The 16758-nt window shown below is 37.6% G+C and overlaps 1 protein-coding gene across 1 annotated transcript in view; it reads right to left on the reverse strand.

Annotated features, from left to right (window-relative positions):
• The window catches only part of SYT10 (synaptotagmin 10), a 104645-nt gene that overhangs the window by 18580 nt on the left and 69307 nt on the right, over nt 1-16758 (reverse strand). The window contains exon 4 of the mRNA XM_061124145.1: nt 2879-2999. Within this exon, the coding sequence (XP_060980128.1) occupies nt 2879-2999 (121 nt within the window). The remainder of the gene's footprint in view (nt 1-2878; nt 3000-16758) is intronic.

Raw genomic sequence — 16758 nt, forward strand, 5'->3', positions numbered from 1 at the left:
TATCAAAAAGTCAACAAAAAATATATGCTGGAGAGGGTGTGGAAAGAAGGGAATCTTCCTAATATGCTGGTAGAAATGTAAATTGATACAGCCACTCTGAAGGTTTCTTTAAAAACTGGGTCTTCCCTGGTGGCTCAGATAGTAAAGAATCTGCCCACAATGCTGGAGACACAGGTTTGATCCCTGGGTTGGGAGGATCCCCTGGAGAAGGGAGTGAGTGTCTACCCATTCCCTTTTCCCCTTAAGAATTCCAGTATGCTCGCCTGGAAAATCCCATGGACAGAGGACCCTGGCAGGCTATAGGCCCTGGGGTCACAAAGAGTCAGACACAACTGAGCAACTAACACTTCACTTCACTTCAAAAACTAAAAATATAGCTACCATATGACCCTGCAATCCCACTCCTGGGCACGTACCCAGAGAAAAACATGGTCGAAAGGACACATGTATCCCAATGTTCACTGCAACACTGTTTTACAATAAATGTCCATTGATAGTGGAATGGATAAAGAACATGTGAGAGATATATATATATATATATATATATATGGAATATTATTCATATTCCACGGAATATGAATTCAGTTATTAAATAATGTTCATGGAATATTATTCAGTTATTAAAAGAGAATGAAATAATGCCATTCGCAGTAACATGGATGGACCTAGAGAAGTCATACTGAGTGAAATAAGTCAGATAGAGAAAGATAAATACTGCATGGTATTGCTTATATGCAAATCTAAAAATGATATAAATGAACTTATTTGCAAAATAGAAACATCCCTATATATTTTTAATAATAGGAACTATGTTCTAAGGAAGAAACTCACTTTTGTGGTATGAGCCCAGGCCTAAGCCTCTTATTAACAGTGAGAATGAGGCCTGGTTTATCATTTGTTACCCCCATCATATCTCTGATGACATTTCTCTATTAGTGATAAAGATAATTTACGGGTTCCTTACTTGATTCACAAGGCTGTTGTGAGACTTAATGAGGTGATGTTCTCAAAGCATGCACTCCCCTGATGAGAAGCTTCATACAAATAAAAAATATTCTTGAACTTAATTACAACTTTGCTGTTTGCTTGTCTGGAAATTTGGTTCTCTTTCAATACATGGTAGAAAGAGCAAAATAAACAATAATTTGCAGAATACATTGTTTATCTTAAGTTCTTCCAAATTTGTTTACTTAAAACTTTTTCACCAAAATGAATGTGAAATTAATTTCCTTTCTTTCTATCTTTATATTTCAACTATGCATTGCAAATTTAAAAAAATGAATAAAAATTCATAACAAATTTTAAAAGATAAGACAGAGAAAGACATGCAATGAGAAGTCTCCTTCTCATCTATTCCCTTACTTCTCCACCCCTCAGTTTTTATATATCACTCAAGTATTTCTTTATGCAAATATTAGCAACATGATATATATTCTAAGATTCCACATTATTATATCGAAAGGAGCATGATATCCATATTTATGCTTGTACTTCATTTTTTATTCAGTTAGTTTTTCCTGGAATCCTTTCTACATTAGAGTTCTTAATACTTTTTGTGATACAAATTTAGTTTATTTTGCTCTGAAGAACCAAAAGGTTATAGATTGCACTCCCCATGTCATCTTTTACTATATCTGTGTTATTATTTCTTATTTATTTAATTCTATAAATGCTACTGACCTCCCTACTCTGTCCTTATCATTTTTTCTTCTACAGAGCTGTGCCAAAGTTCCCTATTCACTTACAAATAACTCTCTAGAACTGTGGTGATTTAAATGAAGGGATTAAAGAGGATGATGGGGTTTTACCTCTTTATGAAATCTAGAAAAAGAAAAATTTCCTCCAAGAATGTTTTTAAGAAACTTTAAGGTGTGTTCATTTACTTTATTATATTTCTCTGTTACTGCATGCATGCATGCTCAGTCACTTCAGTTGTGCTCAACTCTATATGACTCCGTGGACTGTAGCCCTCCAGGCTCCTCTGTCCATGGAATTCTCCAGGCAAGAATACCGGAGTAGTTAGCCATTCCCTTCTCCAGGGGATCTTTTTGACCAAGGGATCAAACCCAGGTCTCCTACATTGAAGGCAGAATCTTTACTGTTTGAGCCACCAGGGAAGCCCATAGTCCAAGGATCTTCCTTTATAAGCAACTGAGTAGCTGTAAGTAGTGAAAGTCATTCAGTTGTGTCTGACTCTTTGCGACCCCATGGACTATACAGTCCGTGGAATTCTCCAGGCCAGAATACTGGAGTGGATAGACTTTCCCTTCTCCAGAGCATCTTCCCAACCCAGGGATCGAACCCAGAGTTCCCACATTGCAGGTGGATTCTTTGCCAGCTGAGCCACAAGGGAAGCCCCAAAGTGTATGGTAAGTTACACATTTTTTGTGAAAGAACTACATCAGTAGAGAAAGAAATGAAGATATAAACCCAAGTCCAAAGGCAATCTACTTGATAATACCTTTCAAAAATGTCATAGTGATAATGTAAACTAAAGAGGTGTTTAGAACACTTTAGTTGATAATCTCTTTTTCTACTTTTACAGTGCCCCAAGCCTTCCCAGGTGGTGCTAGTGGTAAAGAACACACCTGCCAAAGCAAGAGACATAGAGATGCTGGTTCAAACCCTGGGTTGGGAAGATCCTCTGGAGAAGAAAATGGCAACCTACTCCAGTATGCTTGCCTGGAGAATCCCATGGACAGAGGAGCCTGGTGGGCTACAGTCCATGGGGTCGCAAAGAAGCGGACACAACTGAAGCAACTTAGCACATAGTGCCCCACAACAGACAAATGAACTTAATAATTCAGTAGCCATTCATAATTTCAGCTATATGGCATGTTTGTTTGGGAATGTACCCATTAGCCAATTGTGAGCATACCTGATGAGCCAGTGATATCCATAGCCTTCAGGTTTCTGCACTTGATGACTGTCAATGTCATACGTCCAGCAGTTGGCAAATAACAAAGGGAAAACATGATTTCACCCAGATCTATACTTTCCTAGAAAGGAAATAAATAACGTTAGCAATTTAAAACACCAGATAGTGGGAAAAAAAATTACTGCTGAGTAAAAAAATCACTTTAGTGGACTATTTGAATTCCATTTTAAATTGTTTTATTGAGGATACATGTTACAATACAAAAATGCTCTAATAAGCAGGTAAGAAAAGAAAGTATATCCCAGCTGGTATTTTGATATATTCACTTGTAATTCTAACCAGAATCTCAAACTCAATACACTCAGAATCAGACTGCTGGTTCTACTCATTTGCAAACATTTACTAAAACCAGTTCCTCTGCCATCTTTTCAAAATCAGGAAATGGTATCTTAATTCATCTAGAGGTTGCAGTTAAAAACCTAGCACTTACTCTTATTCTTCTTTTTCTCTCACTCCTAACACATCCAACCCACATCTTGTCTACATTATCTATAAAATATATCTGAAATTACTGACGTTCTTTGCAGCTCTGTTACTATTAATCTCATGGAAGCCACTTTCACTTCTTATCAGGATTACTGCAAAGATTGATCAGAAGCAGTCAGTGTGGTGACCTATGAAATGCAAACCACATTATCTCACTTTTCTGCTTAAAATCATCTAAACAGCTGGTATATCTAGGAAATTCCAGATTAATACCTTTTGTCCTGGTATAATTATTAAGAATATCTCTATTATTAAATATGTCTTTGTTTAGATAATGTATTACAAAGTCATACACATAGGACCCATGTGATCTGGTCTCATCTATCACTCTATTAATCTCTTGTCCCTCCCTCAGTTCGCTCTCTTGTAGGCCAAAAGCCTTTTTCTCAGTTATTCATCAGATGATGTTTGTTTGTGCTTGTTACTTTTGCATTTTCTTTTTATCCTCCATAACTTTATATGGCTGACTCCTTCTCACCATGTAGGACTCAGCTAAAAAAAAAAAATAAATAAAAATAAATCTCTTCAGTGAGGCCTTCCCCCTTCCTATCCTATACCCATCCTACTCACAGATTCTTCACAGTTTTTCATAGCACTAAGCATCATCAGAATTATCTTTTAAATTCATTTTTCATTTCCCCAACTCCCATATGTAAGGTCTAAGGGAGTATAGTTCTATTTATTTTATTTTTATAACCTAATAAAGGTACATAGCTGACTTTCAGTACAGTTTTTGAAGGAATGAAAATATTATTAATTAATCTGGATAAAAATCTGAACTGCTTTGCTTCATTTGTAAAGTAAAACTGTCCATAGTATCCTGGTATAGATAAATTTGCTGTCAAAGTCTGCCTAGATGGTGAACAAATGAAAATGAGTGTGAACAATGCACATTCTGGATGCTTCTTAAAGAGTTGTTTACAGGAGTTAAATTAAATTATTCCTGGTAAGAAAATCTGTGGTAGATTTAATATGGGAAAGAATAAGTTGCTATTCATTAAGGTTCATAAAACTTGGTTCTTAAAAATTTTCATGAAATACTATTAACATTTATTGGACTAGTTCTTACAATTCAAGTTCTGATCTATGTAATTCCCATTTCTTTATTCATGGTCTAGAATTGGTGTTAGTTGCTCAGTCAAGCAGACAGATTCTTTACCATCTGAACCATCAGACCTAGCAATTAAGAGCATAAATATTAGAGTCAGCTAAACTTGCATTGACTTCTGTTTTCTCCTTCTGAGCTGTGAGATCCTAGGAAATTTAATTAAGGTTTGAGTCTCTGAAATTTCATTTTCAGATTGAAGAAAATATCCTTTTCCTCCCCACAGGGGTTTTAATCAGTAATTGAGATAATGTAAATAAAGTCCAAAGCATTTAACAAAGTGTCTGGCATATGATAAGGTATGCTGTTTTGTTCATTGTTGTATTGCTATCACATGGAGCAATGCCTTAACACAGATCAGCTGCTCAGAAATATTGGATAAGTGAAAAAAATAAATAGAAGAATTATTATTTTTAAAAAGAGTAAGAAAATAATTATTTTAAAACAAAAGTATATCCAAATGGCTCTCCTCTGGCTTGTTTGCTGCACACTTGAAATAGCAAGAAAGATCTAAAAGGAGAGGCCTGAGGAAAACAGGAAGATACAGCCTCCTACAGGACTCATTACTTTCACTACCAAGAAAATATTGAGCATTATTTGTTAGGTACACTGGTTGGTGCTGTAGATACTAAAAGAGAGATGGCATGATTCTGCCCTCGAAGATCTTAGCTGAGGAGGAAGTCAGTATATAAGACTATAAAGGGCTAATAAAATAAGTCTGAATTTATTTATCTGATTCTTTACTTATTCTCTCTTTTTCCAAGAATTTCTTTAGGCTCAGTTAATGGGTTAAAATTCCTTGTCTGTAGCCCATCCCTCTTTCCATTTCTGGATGTTTGTCCTCACAAGAACTATCAATCAGAGTAGGCACTTTTTGTTGAAAGCTGGTAAAAATTAAAGTGCTGTTAACCTGCTGTACTCAATATGCCAGCAAATTTGGAAAACTCAGAAGTGGCCGTAGGACTGGGAAAGGTCAGTTTTCAATCCAATCCCAAAGAAGGGCAATGCCAAAGAATGTTCATAATACCACACAATTGCACTCATTTCACACGGTAGCAAAGTGATGATCAAAATTCTCCAAGCTAGGTTTCAACAGTATGTGAACCAAGAACTTCCAGATGTTCAAGTCTGGTTTGTAAAAGGCAGAGGAACCAGGGATCAAATTGCCAACATCTGTTGGATCATTGAAAAATCAAGAGTTCTAGAAAAACATCTTCTGCTTCATTAATTATGTTAAAGCCTTTGACAGTGTGGGTCAAAAAAATTGTGGAAAATTCTTAAAGAGATAGGAATACCAGACCACCTTACCTGCCTCCTGAGAAATCTGTATGCAGGTCAAGAAGCAACAGTTAGAATCGGACATGGAAAGACAAACTGGTTCAAAATTGGGAAAGGAGTATGTAAAGGTTGTATATTTTCACCATGCTTGTTTAACTTATATGCAGAGTACATCATGAGAAATGCAGAGCTGGATGAATCACTAGCTGGAATCAAGATTACCAGGAGAAATATCAACAACCTCAGACATGCAGATGACACCACTATTATGGAAGAAAGTGAAGAACTAAAGAGCTTCGATGAAGATGAAAAAAGACAGTGAAAAAGCTGGCTTAAACTCAGTATTCAAAAAACTAAGACTGTGCATCCGGTCCCATCACTTCATGGCAAATAGATGGACAAACAATGGAAACAGTGACAGACTATTTTGGAGGGCTCCAAGATCACTGTAGATGGTGACTGCAGCCATGAAATTCAAAGACCCTTGCTCCCTGGAAGAAAAGCAATGACAAACCTAGACTGCATATTAAAAAGCAAAAACATTACTTTGCCAACAAAGTCCCATCTAGTCAAAGCTATAGTTTTTTTCAGTAGTCATTTATGGATGTGAGAGTTGGACCATAAAGAAAGCTGAGCACTGAAGAATTGATGCTTTTGAGCTGTGGCATTGGAGAGGACCCCTGAGAGTCCCTTGGACTGTAAGGGTATCAAACTAGTCAATTCTAAAGAAAATCAGTCCTGCATATTCATTGGAAGGACTGGTGCTGAAGTTGAAGCTCTAATACTTTGGTCACCTGATGGAAAGAGCTGACTCATTAGAAAAGGCCATGTTGCTGGGAAAGATTGAAGGCAGCAGGAGAAGGGGATGACAGGAAAAGATGGTTGGATGGCATTATCGACTCAATGGACATGAGTTTGAGCAAGCCCTGGGAGATGGTAGACAAAGAAGCCTGGTGTGCTGCAGTCCATGAGGTCACAAAGAGTCAGATATGACAGAGAGACTGAACAACAACAAAAATTAAAGGATCCCTCTATAAATGTAGAACAAGATACCAAGTGCCACCAAGAAACATGTTGGGGATTATGATAGATAAGTTAGGAAAGAAATAGGAGAGATAATCTCAGAGATGAAATACTTAGAATTCAACAAGAAATGAACCACATTTTCTGCTTGTGCAGAAAAAAAAAAGCACACAGAGACTTCTAAAGGGATTAATAAAACATTTTCATACCTCTGACTGATGGTTTCACTTTTATACATCACACAATCTGTAGGAGTAATTTTTCTTTTTCTTTTGATGTATCACATGTTTACAGGGTGGAACAAAGAAAGTTTACTGTGTTTGGTGCCATCTCTGAAAGATCCTATCTATGAATTGAGTTGCAACATAATTTTGACTATCAACAAGTATTGGCAAATATGAAGAGGTTAAATTGAAGAGTGATTGAAGAACTAGCCCAAATAAACTGAAAGAAAAGAATATGATTAAAGGGCCACTTTGATGACAAGCTACTTGGCTTTTTGCTCACTGAACTACTAAGAAATCCACTTAAGTGTGCAAGTGTTTTAAGGAAACTTTTAGTCAGGAGTTTTAAGGAAACTGGAATGACCTGAGTGGGGAAAATTAATGTATTGTAGGCATGCATAATAACTGCACAAAATTTGAGTCTTTATTAAGACTAAGTTTTTCCTTTAGGAAGTAAGGATTTGAAAGAAGTAAAACTGCCCATATATGGAAAAGGGCAAAATACTCTCTAGGGTAAATGCCAATATTCTTACAGCTTTTTAAATCTAGAAGCAATGGATTATGAGAAGTGAACTTGATGAAGGTAAATGGCTGTATGGCCTATAAAAAGATCCCATAACAAAAGTGTATCAAATCTCTGGATTTTTGTGACAGTCTTCTGAGCTACAATGTGCATTGATCTCAGTACCCACCACTGAATCTGTCCCTATATTGATAGCCCACCTCCAGGGACCAGACTGAGTTTTATTTGACTCTGTCTGCCCCAGAGCAATGCAGTTTATAAGGAAAGTCACTTTGAACAATCTGAACTTCCCAGGCCCAGCAAAAGACCAGGAGATAAATTGAAAGGTCTCTGAATATACAGCATAAATATAACATAGGTATGCAGTAAAATTATCTTATATAAGGATGCTATACCATCCCTATTCAACACCCACTTACTATTATTTTAGACAAAGTTCCAAGAAGAATGTTTAATTGGTGTATCAATCTATAACAGGTCAAAACTCACACATGAAATGTAAAGTTGGGAAAACTAACAGCACTAGGTCTAGCAAAAGCAGAGATAAATGATAGCTGCAGAGACACAAAGCATATAAAAAAGAAGCAAATACTGTATTCTAAAAAGGATAGCAATCTAGAATCATTTTGTATCAAAGGCGACTAACACTAATAATGCCTCAGTAACTTAAAAATGTCATTTTATTACAGAGTTGAAGAGTAATTAAAGTTCAAAATGATGATTCTGAGTCATTAAGCTAGGGAAAATTATCCTTTATGTTTTGTTTAAGGAAGTAGAGAAGTATACACTACTTTTTGGAGTTATTTTTATCCCCAAATCTTAAAATGTTTAAAATAATAATTTTGGCTTAAAATGAGAAATGCTTTGAATTTCTGAAAATTTTATTTATGAGTAATCTCATTTACTGTAATGCTATATAAATATGAATTCTCCATATTAACCTTTGAAAAACAGTTGTGTCTTTATGCATATAATTATTTGAAAGCCTACTATTAAGTCTAGGATATCAGGTTCCATAAATTTTCTTTCAGATAGTTCTGTGTGTATTAATAATTCTGATACACACTCATGTAACTGGTGAAACATTCACAATGACAATTTTCTTAATCCATACTTGGAATAAAGGGCTTATGAATAAAAGCTAACACCAAGGTCGGGTTAGACACTGTATCTTTTATTTCTTTTACCTGGTTCCACAGACATAGAGCTGGAGAGAGCAAGATAATTGATGACTGGCTACAGTCAACCTCTGAAACATAGTCACAGTTATAAAGTTTTTGTGGGTACTGTGTCACTAAAACAGCAATCATTGGAAAGATAAATCAATATGCAAACAGTTGCACTGCACATCTTATTTTAGGACTAACTGAACTAACAGCAAGTTCAAGATATGGAGAGGAGGCAGTTTAAAGGCTCAATGACTAGTGTGTATAATAACCAAGGGAAGCACTCCTGGAGGGACATGATCATTATGTTGGGTTTGAAGAATTAATGAAATTGGTTTTTAAAGGGAAGAGAAGGAATAATGCTACAGGTGAGTACTATGATAAATACTCAGAAATAAGAATGGATGATTTATGTTGAGAAATATGGAGTTTGGCAACATGTTGAAGGAGGTTTAAGGCTACATGTAGTTGGTTTGGTGACTTCTCTGGACAACAGGGATCCAAACGTTTTGCTAACACGAGAGAGTGAGAGCTTGGCAGAATAAAAAGGGCATAGGTTCCTGGATTGGAAAAGCCAGAGCTGAAAGCTACATCTTCCATGTACTTGTTCCCAAGCACATGGCGAAAATATGACCTCCTTTAACTTCAGTTTGATCACAAGTAAAATGGGGATAGTAACTTCTGCCTCACAAGGTAGGTATCATCCATATAAAGTGCCTGCCATGAATAGACATTCACAAATAATGATACCAATGAAAATAATGGTTTAAAAACATTTATTTATTTTGAGTAGGCTATATTAGTCTGGGAAAAGACCAAAGAGAGGGGTCACTGAAGTAAACAGATATAGGGAAGTGCTGGCTAAAGACGTGCTTGAATTCACCTCAGAGATATATTAGGAAGGATCATTAAGACTTATTTAAAAAATCTTTGAATGAACAACTTGTTGCCATAGTGACAGCAGTCATCACATCCACTTAGGACCCTAAATGCAGCCTGCCTTCCAAATTTCCTGCTTGGTAAGAAAACAGATGGTTTTCCTCACTTTGTTAAATGATATGTTATTGGATCAAATGAGTGTCTTCATGAAGTTACTATTTTACTTCATGAAATGAAGCTATAGTGAAATGCAGACTCAAAGAGGGTCTACTGAACTTAAACTATAGTAAAATATTTATTTCTCTCTGACCCACACCTCCCATACACCTGAGGAAATCATAGAACCTAACCTCAATCATTCCATTTAACCCTATTTGGCCTTAGTGGGTTTTGGTATAAAATGAAGGTGTTCAAAGAGAAAAACTAGTTGATTTTCCAGCTCTAAAATTTTGTGTCTTAATTGCTAGCAGAATGAGGACTAAATAATAAACATAGCTCAGGTATGTTTAGACTGGATGGACAGGCCCTTTTAGTCTTTGTGTGCTACAGAGCTGGCAAAACCTCATTGGAAAGACTAGAAAGGATCAGTTTGTGCTCATAGCTTGATTTCGAGTTTAAGAAAAAGCAATTATAAAGCATGGCTGTCAATTAAATTGCTAGACAATGTGGTGCAGATGAGGAAGGATCCAATCCTTAAGGTAGAGAACATAGGGTTTATTTGGTTAGGGATGTGTGAGAAAAGACCATGTTGAACAAGTAACATTCAGGGTCATTTATATTGTTCCCCAGCTCTGCTAAAAATTCCAAGTATTTGACTCCCTGATACATGTTGGACACACAGGACTTTCAATATAGTCCATACTCCTCAACATGACTCATAGTCTGTATCAAGTTGGTTCCTATGTTTTTTCTACTTTCATTTACAAATTTCTTGTTATATACAACAAACCATTCATACTGTTCATGGGGTTCTCAAGGAAAGAATACTGAAGTGGTTTGCCATTCCCTTCTCCAGTGGACCACATTTTGTCAGAACTCTCCACCATGACCTGTCCATCTTGGGTGGCCCTACGCAGCATGGCTCATAGTTTCATTGAGTTAGACAAGGCTGTGGTCCATGTGATTACATTGGTTAGTTTTCTGTGATTGTGGTTTTCAGTCTGTCTGCTCTCTGATGGAGAAGGATAAGAGGCTTATGGAAGCTTCCTGATGGGCTAGACTGACTGAGGGGGAAACTGGGTCCTGTTCTGATGGGAGGGGCCATGCTCAGTAAATCTTTAATCCAATTTTCTGTTGATGGGTGGAGCTGTGTTCCCTCCTGTTATTTACCTGGGGCCAAACTATAGTGGAGGTAATGAAGATAATGGTGACCTCCTTCAAAAGATCTCAGGTATATACTGCTACACTCAGTGCCCCCAACCCGGCATCAGGCCACACCATGAACCCATGCTGCTGCTGGAGACTCCTGGACACTCACAGGCAAGTCTGGGTCAGTCTCTTGTGGGGTCACTGCTCCTTTCTCCTGGCTCCTGGTGTACAAGGTTCTGTTTGTGCCCTCCGAGAGTCTATTTCCCAGTCCTGTGTAAGTTCTGGCAGCTCTATGGTGGGGTTAATGGCGACCTTCTTCAAGAGGGCTTATACCATACCCCAGTCTGCTGCACCCAGAGCCCCTGTCCCTGTGGCAGTCCACTGCTGACCCGTACCTGCACAGGAGATGTTCAAACACAGTTCAGTCTCAGTCTCTATAGGGTCCCTGGGTCCTGGTGCACACAAGGTTTGTTTGAGCCCTCTTAGTGTCACTGGTGGGAATGGGGTTTGATTCTAAATGCAAATTTGCCCCTCCTACCATCTTGCTAGGGCATCTCCTTTGCCCTTGGACATGGGATATCTCATAGTCGCTCCAGCACCAACTGTCTTACTGGGGTTTCTCTGACCTTGGACATGGGGTATCTCCTTCCTTTGGGCTCACTGCTGCAGGAAGTGTGTCCCAATCAAGGGTCCAAATAGGGCAAGGGTGGGGAGAAAACGTCACTCCAATGCTTTTTTCCATTAATTTAGTCATAATGGGTCACACGCTAGTAAAATAATATTCAACATTCTCCAAGCCAGGCTTCAACAATAGGTGAACCTTGAATTTCCAGATGTTCAAGCTGGTTTTAGAAAAGGCAGAGGAAACAGAGATCAAATTGCCAACATCTACTGGATCATCAAAAAAGCAAGAGAGTTTCAGAAAAACATCTATTTCTGTTTTATTGACTATGCCAAAGCCTTTGACTGTGTGGATCACAATAAACTGTGGAAATTTCTGAAAGAGATTGGAATACCAGACCACCTGACCTGCTCTCTGAGAAATCTGTATGCAGGTCAGGAAGCAACAATTAGAACTGGACATGGAACAACAGACTGGTTCCAAATAGGAAAAGGAGTATATCAAGGCTGTATATTGTCACACTGCTTAGTTAACTTATATGCAGAGCACATCATGAGAAACTCTGGGCTGGAGGAAGCACAAGCTGGAATCAAGATTGCTGGGAGAAATACCAATAACCTCAGATATGCAGATGACACCACCCTTATGGCAGAAAGTGAAGAAGAACTAAAGAGCCTCTTGATGAAAGTGAAAGAGGAGAGTGAAAAAGTTGGCTTAAAGCTCAACATTCAGAAAAGTAGGATCATGGCATCCGGTCCCATTACTTCATGGGAAGTAGATGGGGAAACAGTGGCAGATTTTGCTTCTTTGGGCTCCAAAATCACTGCAGATGGTAACTGCAGCCATGAAATTAAAAGATGCTTACTCCTTGGAAGGAAAGTGATGACCAACCTAGACAGCATATTATAAAGCAGAGATATTACTTTGTCAACAAAGGTCCATCTAGTCAAGGTTATGGTTTTACCAGTAGTCATGTATGGATGTGAGAGTTGGACTATAAAGAAAGCTGAGCACTGAAGAATTGATGCTTTTGAACTGTGTTGTTGGAGAAGACTCTTGAGAGTCCCTTGGACAGCAAGGAGATCCAACCAGTCAATCCTAAAGGAAATCAGTCCAAGGACTGATGTTGAAGCTGAAACTCCAATACTTTGGCCACCTGATGCGAAGAGATGACTCATTTGAAAAGGCCCTGATGCTGGGAAAGATTGAAGGTGGGAGAAGGGGACGACAGAGGATGAGATGGTTGGATGGCATCACCATCCAACTCAATGGACATGAGTTTGAGTAAATTCTGGGAGTTGGTGATGGACAGGGAGGCCTGTCGTGCTGCAGTTCATGTGGTTGCAAAGAATCGGACACGACTGAGTGACTGAACTGAACTGATACAACAAACACTGCACTCTAGCTTTACCAAATACCTCATCGATTTCTAAACATTCATTCATTTATTAGCTTGCTTGTATTTATTGAGAACAGCCTAAATGGAAAGCACTGTCCTTGTCATTAGGGGAACACTGATAATCAGGACAAAATTTTTCCTCATAGGGCTTATATGGGATTTTTCATAAGTTACATAGCCTCTCAGAACATCACATAATTAAGAGACAAAATGGAATAAAAATGTAGGTCTGTATAATTTTAAAGTACATTTTTAAATCCAGTGTTGTATGGTCTTTTAGAGGGATTCCTGGGTTTTAATTATAAGAATAGAGATGAAAAATACTTGATTCTTTCCATGAGGATCTAGGAGAACTTCAGAAGTGGGTGATTGAATCTTGAAGAAAGACTAATGGTAAAGGAAATCAAAAATAGAGGAAGCATCATATAAAGAAGTTGTGAGGTAAGGCTTTTAGATGACTAACTATGACCAGAATGTAAACAACATCACTGGTTTAGGATCCGCTCTCAATAATACTTACTCAGATCAACCCAGAATTCCTCTGCAGTCAAGATGAGATCCACTTTCATGACTAATATCAATAACAATTTCCTGGGGAGGTTGCATTTAGACTTAAAAGGGATAATATGCAAAGAAAATGTATGTTCAATTTGCAGATGCTCAAGAAATACTATTCTTTTCTTGTTTTAACAATATTTCTATTGTTTATGAGCATCATAATGTTGATTCTCAATAAAAAGCATACTGAATGAAAAAAATCATATAAGCATCAAGCCAGGTCAGTGGCAGCAGGGACTTCACTTCCATTTGAAGATATGAAGACTGCTCATTAACCAGAGAGCAACTGAGCTAGGACACTGTTCACAACTGTTGAGGGCTTTATGAGTGAAACCCTCTACAAGTGTGCAAGGGCATATCCATGTATGGCTCAAAACACTTTTGAGTCATTTAAAGATACACAGGATATGGGGAGCTGAAGTTGCGTGATACATATCTGCTAGTTTTATTGAACCTATTTCTTTATAGATTACCTCACATTTTCTTTATTGATTCTTTCCCACCATCTCCATTAAAAACAGAGAAAATTCTCACCTAATGTCCATTAGCAGGATCTGCTAGTATTTCCATAAGAATGAAGAAATGCCTTTGTATTAAACATATAATATTAAGCATTGTGCTTCATCATGGAACAAAGATGGAACTTATCTGAAGTCAGGGCAGAAGTGGGCAGAGAGCATGGTAGTGTTACAGATGGGACCATTATAAAGCATACTGAGCATTAAGTGCTTAATGATCACAGCCAAGAGCTATTATTGCCAAGGATGCTATTTAATATTGCCCCTGTTTTGTCTCAGTAGGAGAACCATTTTCAGCCCTTAATCCAAGCAGGAAATAACTACCTGACACAATGGTTTAACTCTTATACAATCCAATACAGCCATTGGATTAGCTACCAGGAGTCATTGAATGCTCAGGTTGAAGAGACAGAGCTGAAACAAACTTTCCTGGATTTAACAAATGAAGTATCCTAACCATCTACATAAAGAGCAAATGGGATAGACTAATATAGACACTGGGACAAGAAGAACTTGGAACACAATAAGAATATACAAATTTGATAAGAACTCTTCATTTTACTGGTTAAGAGATATCAAAGTTTCTTACTGAGAACTGGAGACTTATTTTCAAAACTTAATTACTATTCATAGATGGGGTGTAGAAACTTGTGTAGTAAACTGTATACAGCAGTCCTTAGAATGTTTGGTGCCTTTAAATATCATTACAAAATTCCTAATTGAAGGAATTCCTCTCAGTTATTGCTATATGAAGATATGTGAACTGGAAGAACTTGGCTTCACTATTTAAAAAAATAATAAGTTAGTTTAATTGGTTCCACTTTTCTCTGCCAAAGTTTTTTCTCCATATAGTAGCCAGAGATCTCACAGCTAATAAATGAAGTCATGGCTCACTTTTGATCAAAAGCCATCAATGGTCTCACATGTCACTCAGAATATAACTCAAAGTTCCTTCCATGACCTAAAGGCTCTTGGTGACCTGACCCTCATCAACCACTCTCATCAGAGAGGCTTTATCTGACCACACTATGAAGAGTGGCCCCACCTCACTGCCAACTTCTTGTCCCTTACCTTGCCTCATATAGAACTCCCATTCACTGGAGATATTCATATTTCTTTCATTATCATCTGTTTCTACATAGTAAGCCTTATTAGACTGGGGACATTTTATGTTCTAAAACATCCAGAAGAATACCTGGCAAATAGAAGAACTAAACAGAAGTTATTGAACCAGTAGATTTAAGATCCTTGGTCTAAATAGGCATAGCAGGTAACCAGCCTCTGTTACAAAAATGTTCTCCTAGTCATTATTTTCCACTGTGTGGGCAATATTTTACAGTCATAATATCAGTTATATCATAGTTGCTTCTCTATCAATAACTAATTATAAATTGAAACATCTGCAGTCTACTTGGCACAGTAGCAACTTATTTAGACATAATTTCCTGTTCCTGGGTGTCTAAGCTCTTCCCTAGATTGCTATTTCATACATGCCTATACTTGTCAAGCATCCCATTACTTACTATGAGGTGTGGGACTGTGCATAGCATATACAAAAATTAAAAGCATTCCAAAAATATAAATAAAATTGGTATTCAATCCATAATTGAATGGTTTAAAATTGGTAAAAATTTTGCAAAAATTTAGTTTACAAAACCAAATAAAAAACTGGTTAAGTGAACTAATTAAACTTATAGAAAGACTTAATGCAGTGTATGCCATAGCACAGTCTTTTATAATGTGTCATGCTTTAATCAACTTAAGAATGAGGATAATAGTAAAGAATATCTTATTCATTTTTAAAAACATTATGACAGTAATACATTTAAGAAAGTTAAATATTAAGGTAAGAAATTTAACACATGGAGAGAATTGGATATTACTAATCAAGTAGATATTCAAGATACTCAAGATAATCAAGGCTGTATACTGTCACCCTGCTTATTTAACTTCTTTGCAGAGTACATCATGAGAAATGCTGGGCTGGATGAAGCACAAGCTGGAATCAAGATTGCTGGGAGAAATATCAATAACCTCAGACATGCAGATGACACCACCCTTATGGCAGAAAGTGAAGAAGAACTAAAGAGCCTCTTGATGAAAGTGAAAGAGGAGAGTGAAAATGTTGGCTTAAAGCTCAACATTCAGAAAATTAAGATCATGGCATCCGGTCCCATTACTTCATGGCAAGTAGATGGGGAAACAGTGGCTGACTTTATTTTTCTGGGCTCCAAAATCACTGCAGATGGTAACTGCAGCCATGGAATTAAAAGACGCTTACTCCTTGGAAGGGAAGTGATGAACAACCTAGACAGCATATTAAAAAGCAGGGACATTACTTTGTCAACAAAGGTCCGTCTAGTCAAGGCTATAGTTTTTCCAGTGGTCACGTATGGATGTGAGAGTTGGATTATAAAGAAAGCTGAGCGCCGAAGAATTGATGCTTTTGAACTGTGGTGGTGGAGAAGACTCTTGAGAGTCCCTTGGACTGCAAGGAGATCCAACCAGTCCATCCTAAAGGAGATCAGTCCTGGGTGTTCATTGGAAGGACTGATGTTGAAGCTGAAACTCCAACACTTTGGCCATCCTATGTGAAGAACAGACTCATTAGAAAATACCCTGATGCTGAAAAAGATTGAAGGCAGGAGGAGAAGGGGATGACAGAGGATGAGATGGTTGGACGGCATCACCAACACAATGGACATGGGTTTGGGTGGACTCTGGGAGTTGG

The sequence above is a fragment of the Dama dama genome, chromosome 22 (assembly GCF_033118175.1).
Source record: "Dama dama isolate Ldn47 chromosome 22, ASM3311817v1, whole genome shotgun sequence".
Lineage (NCBI taxonomy): Eukaryota > Metazoa > Chordata > Mammalia > Artiodactyla > Cervidae > Dama > Dama dama.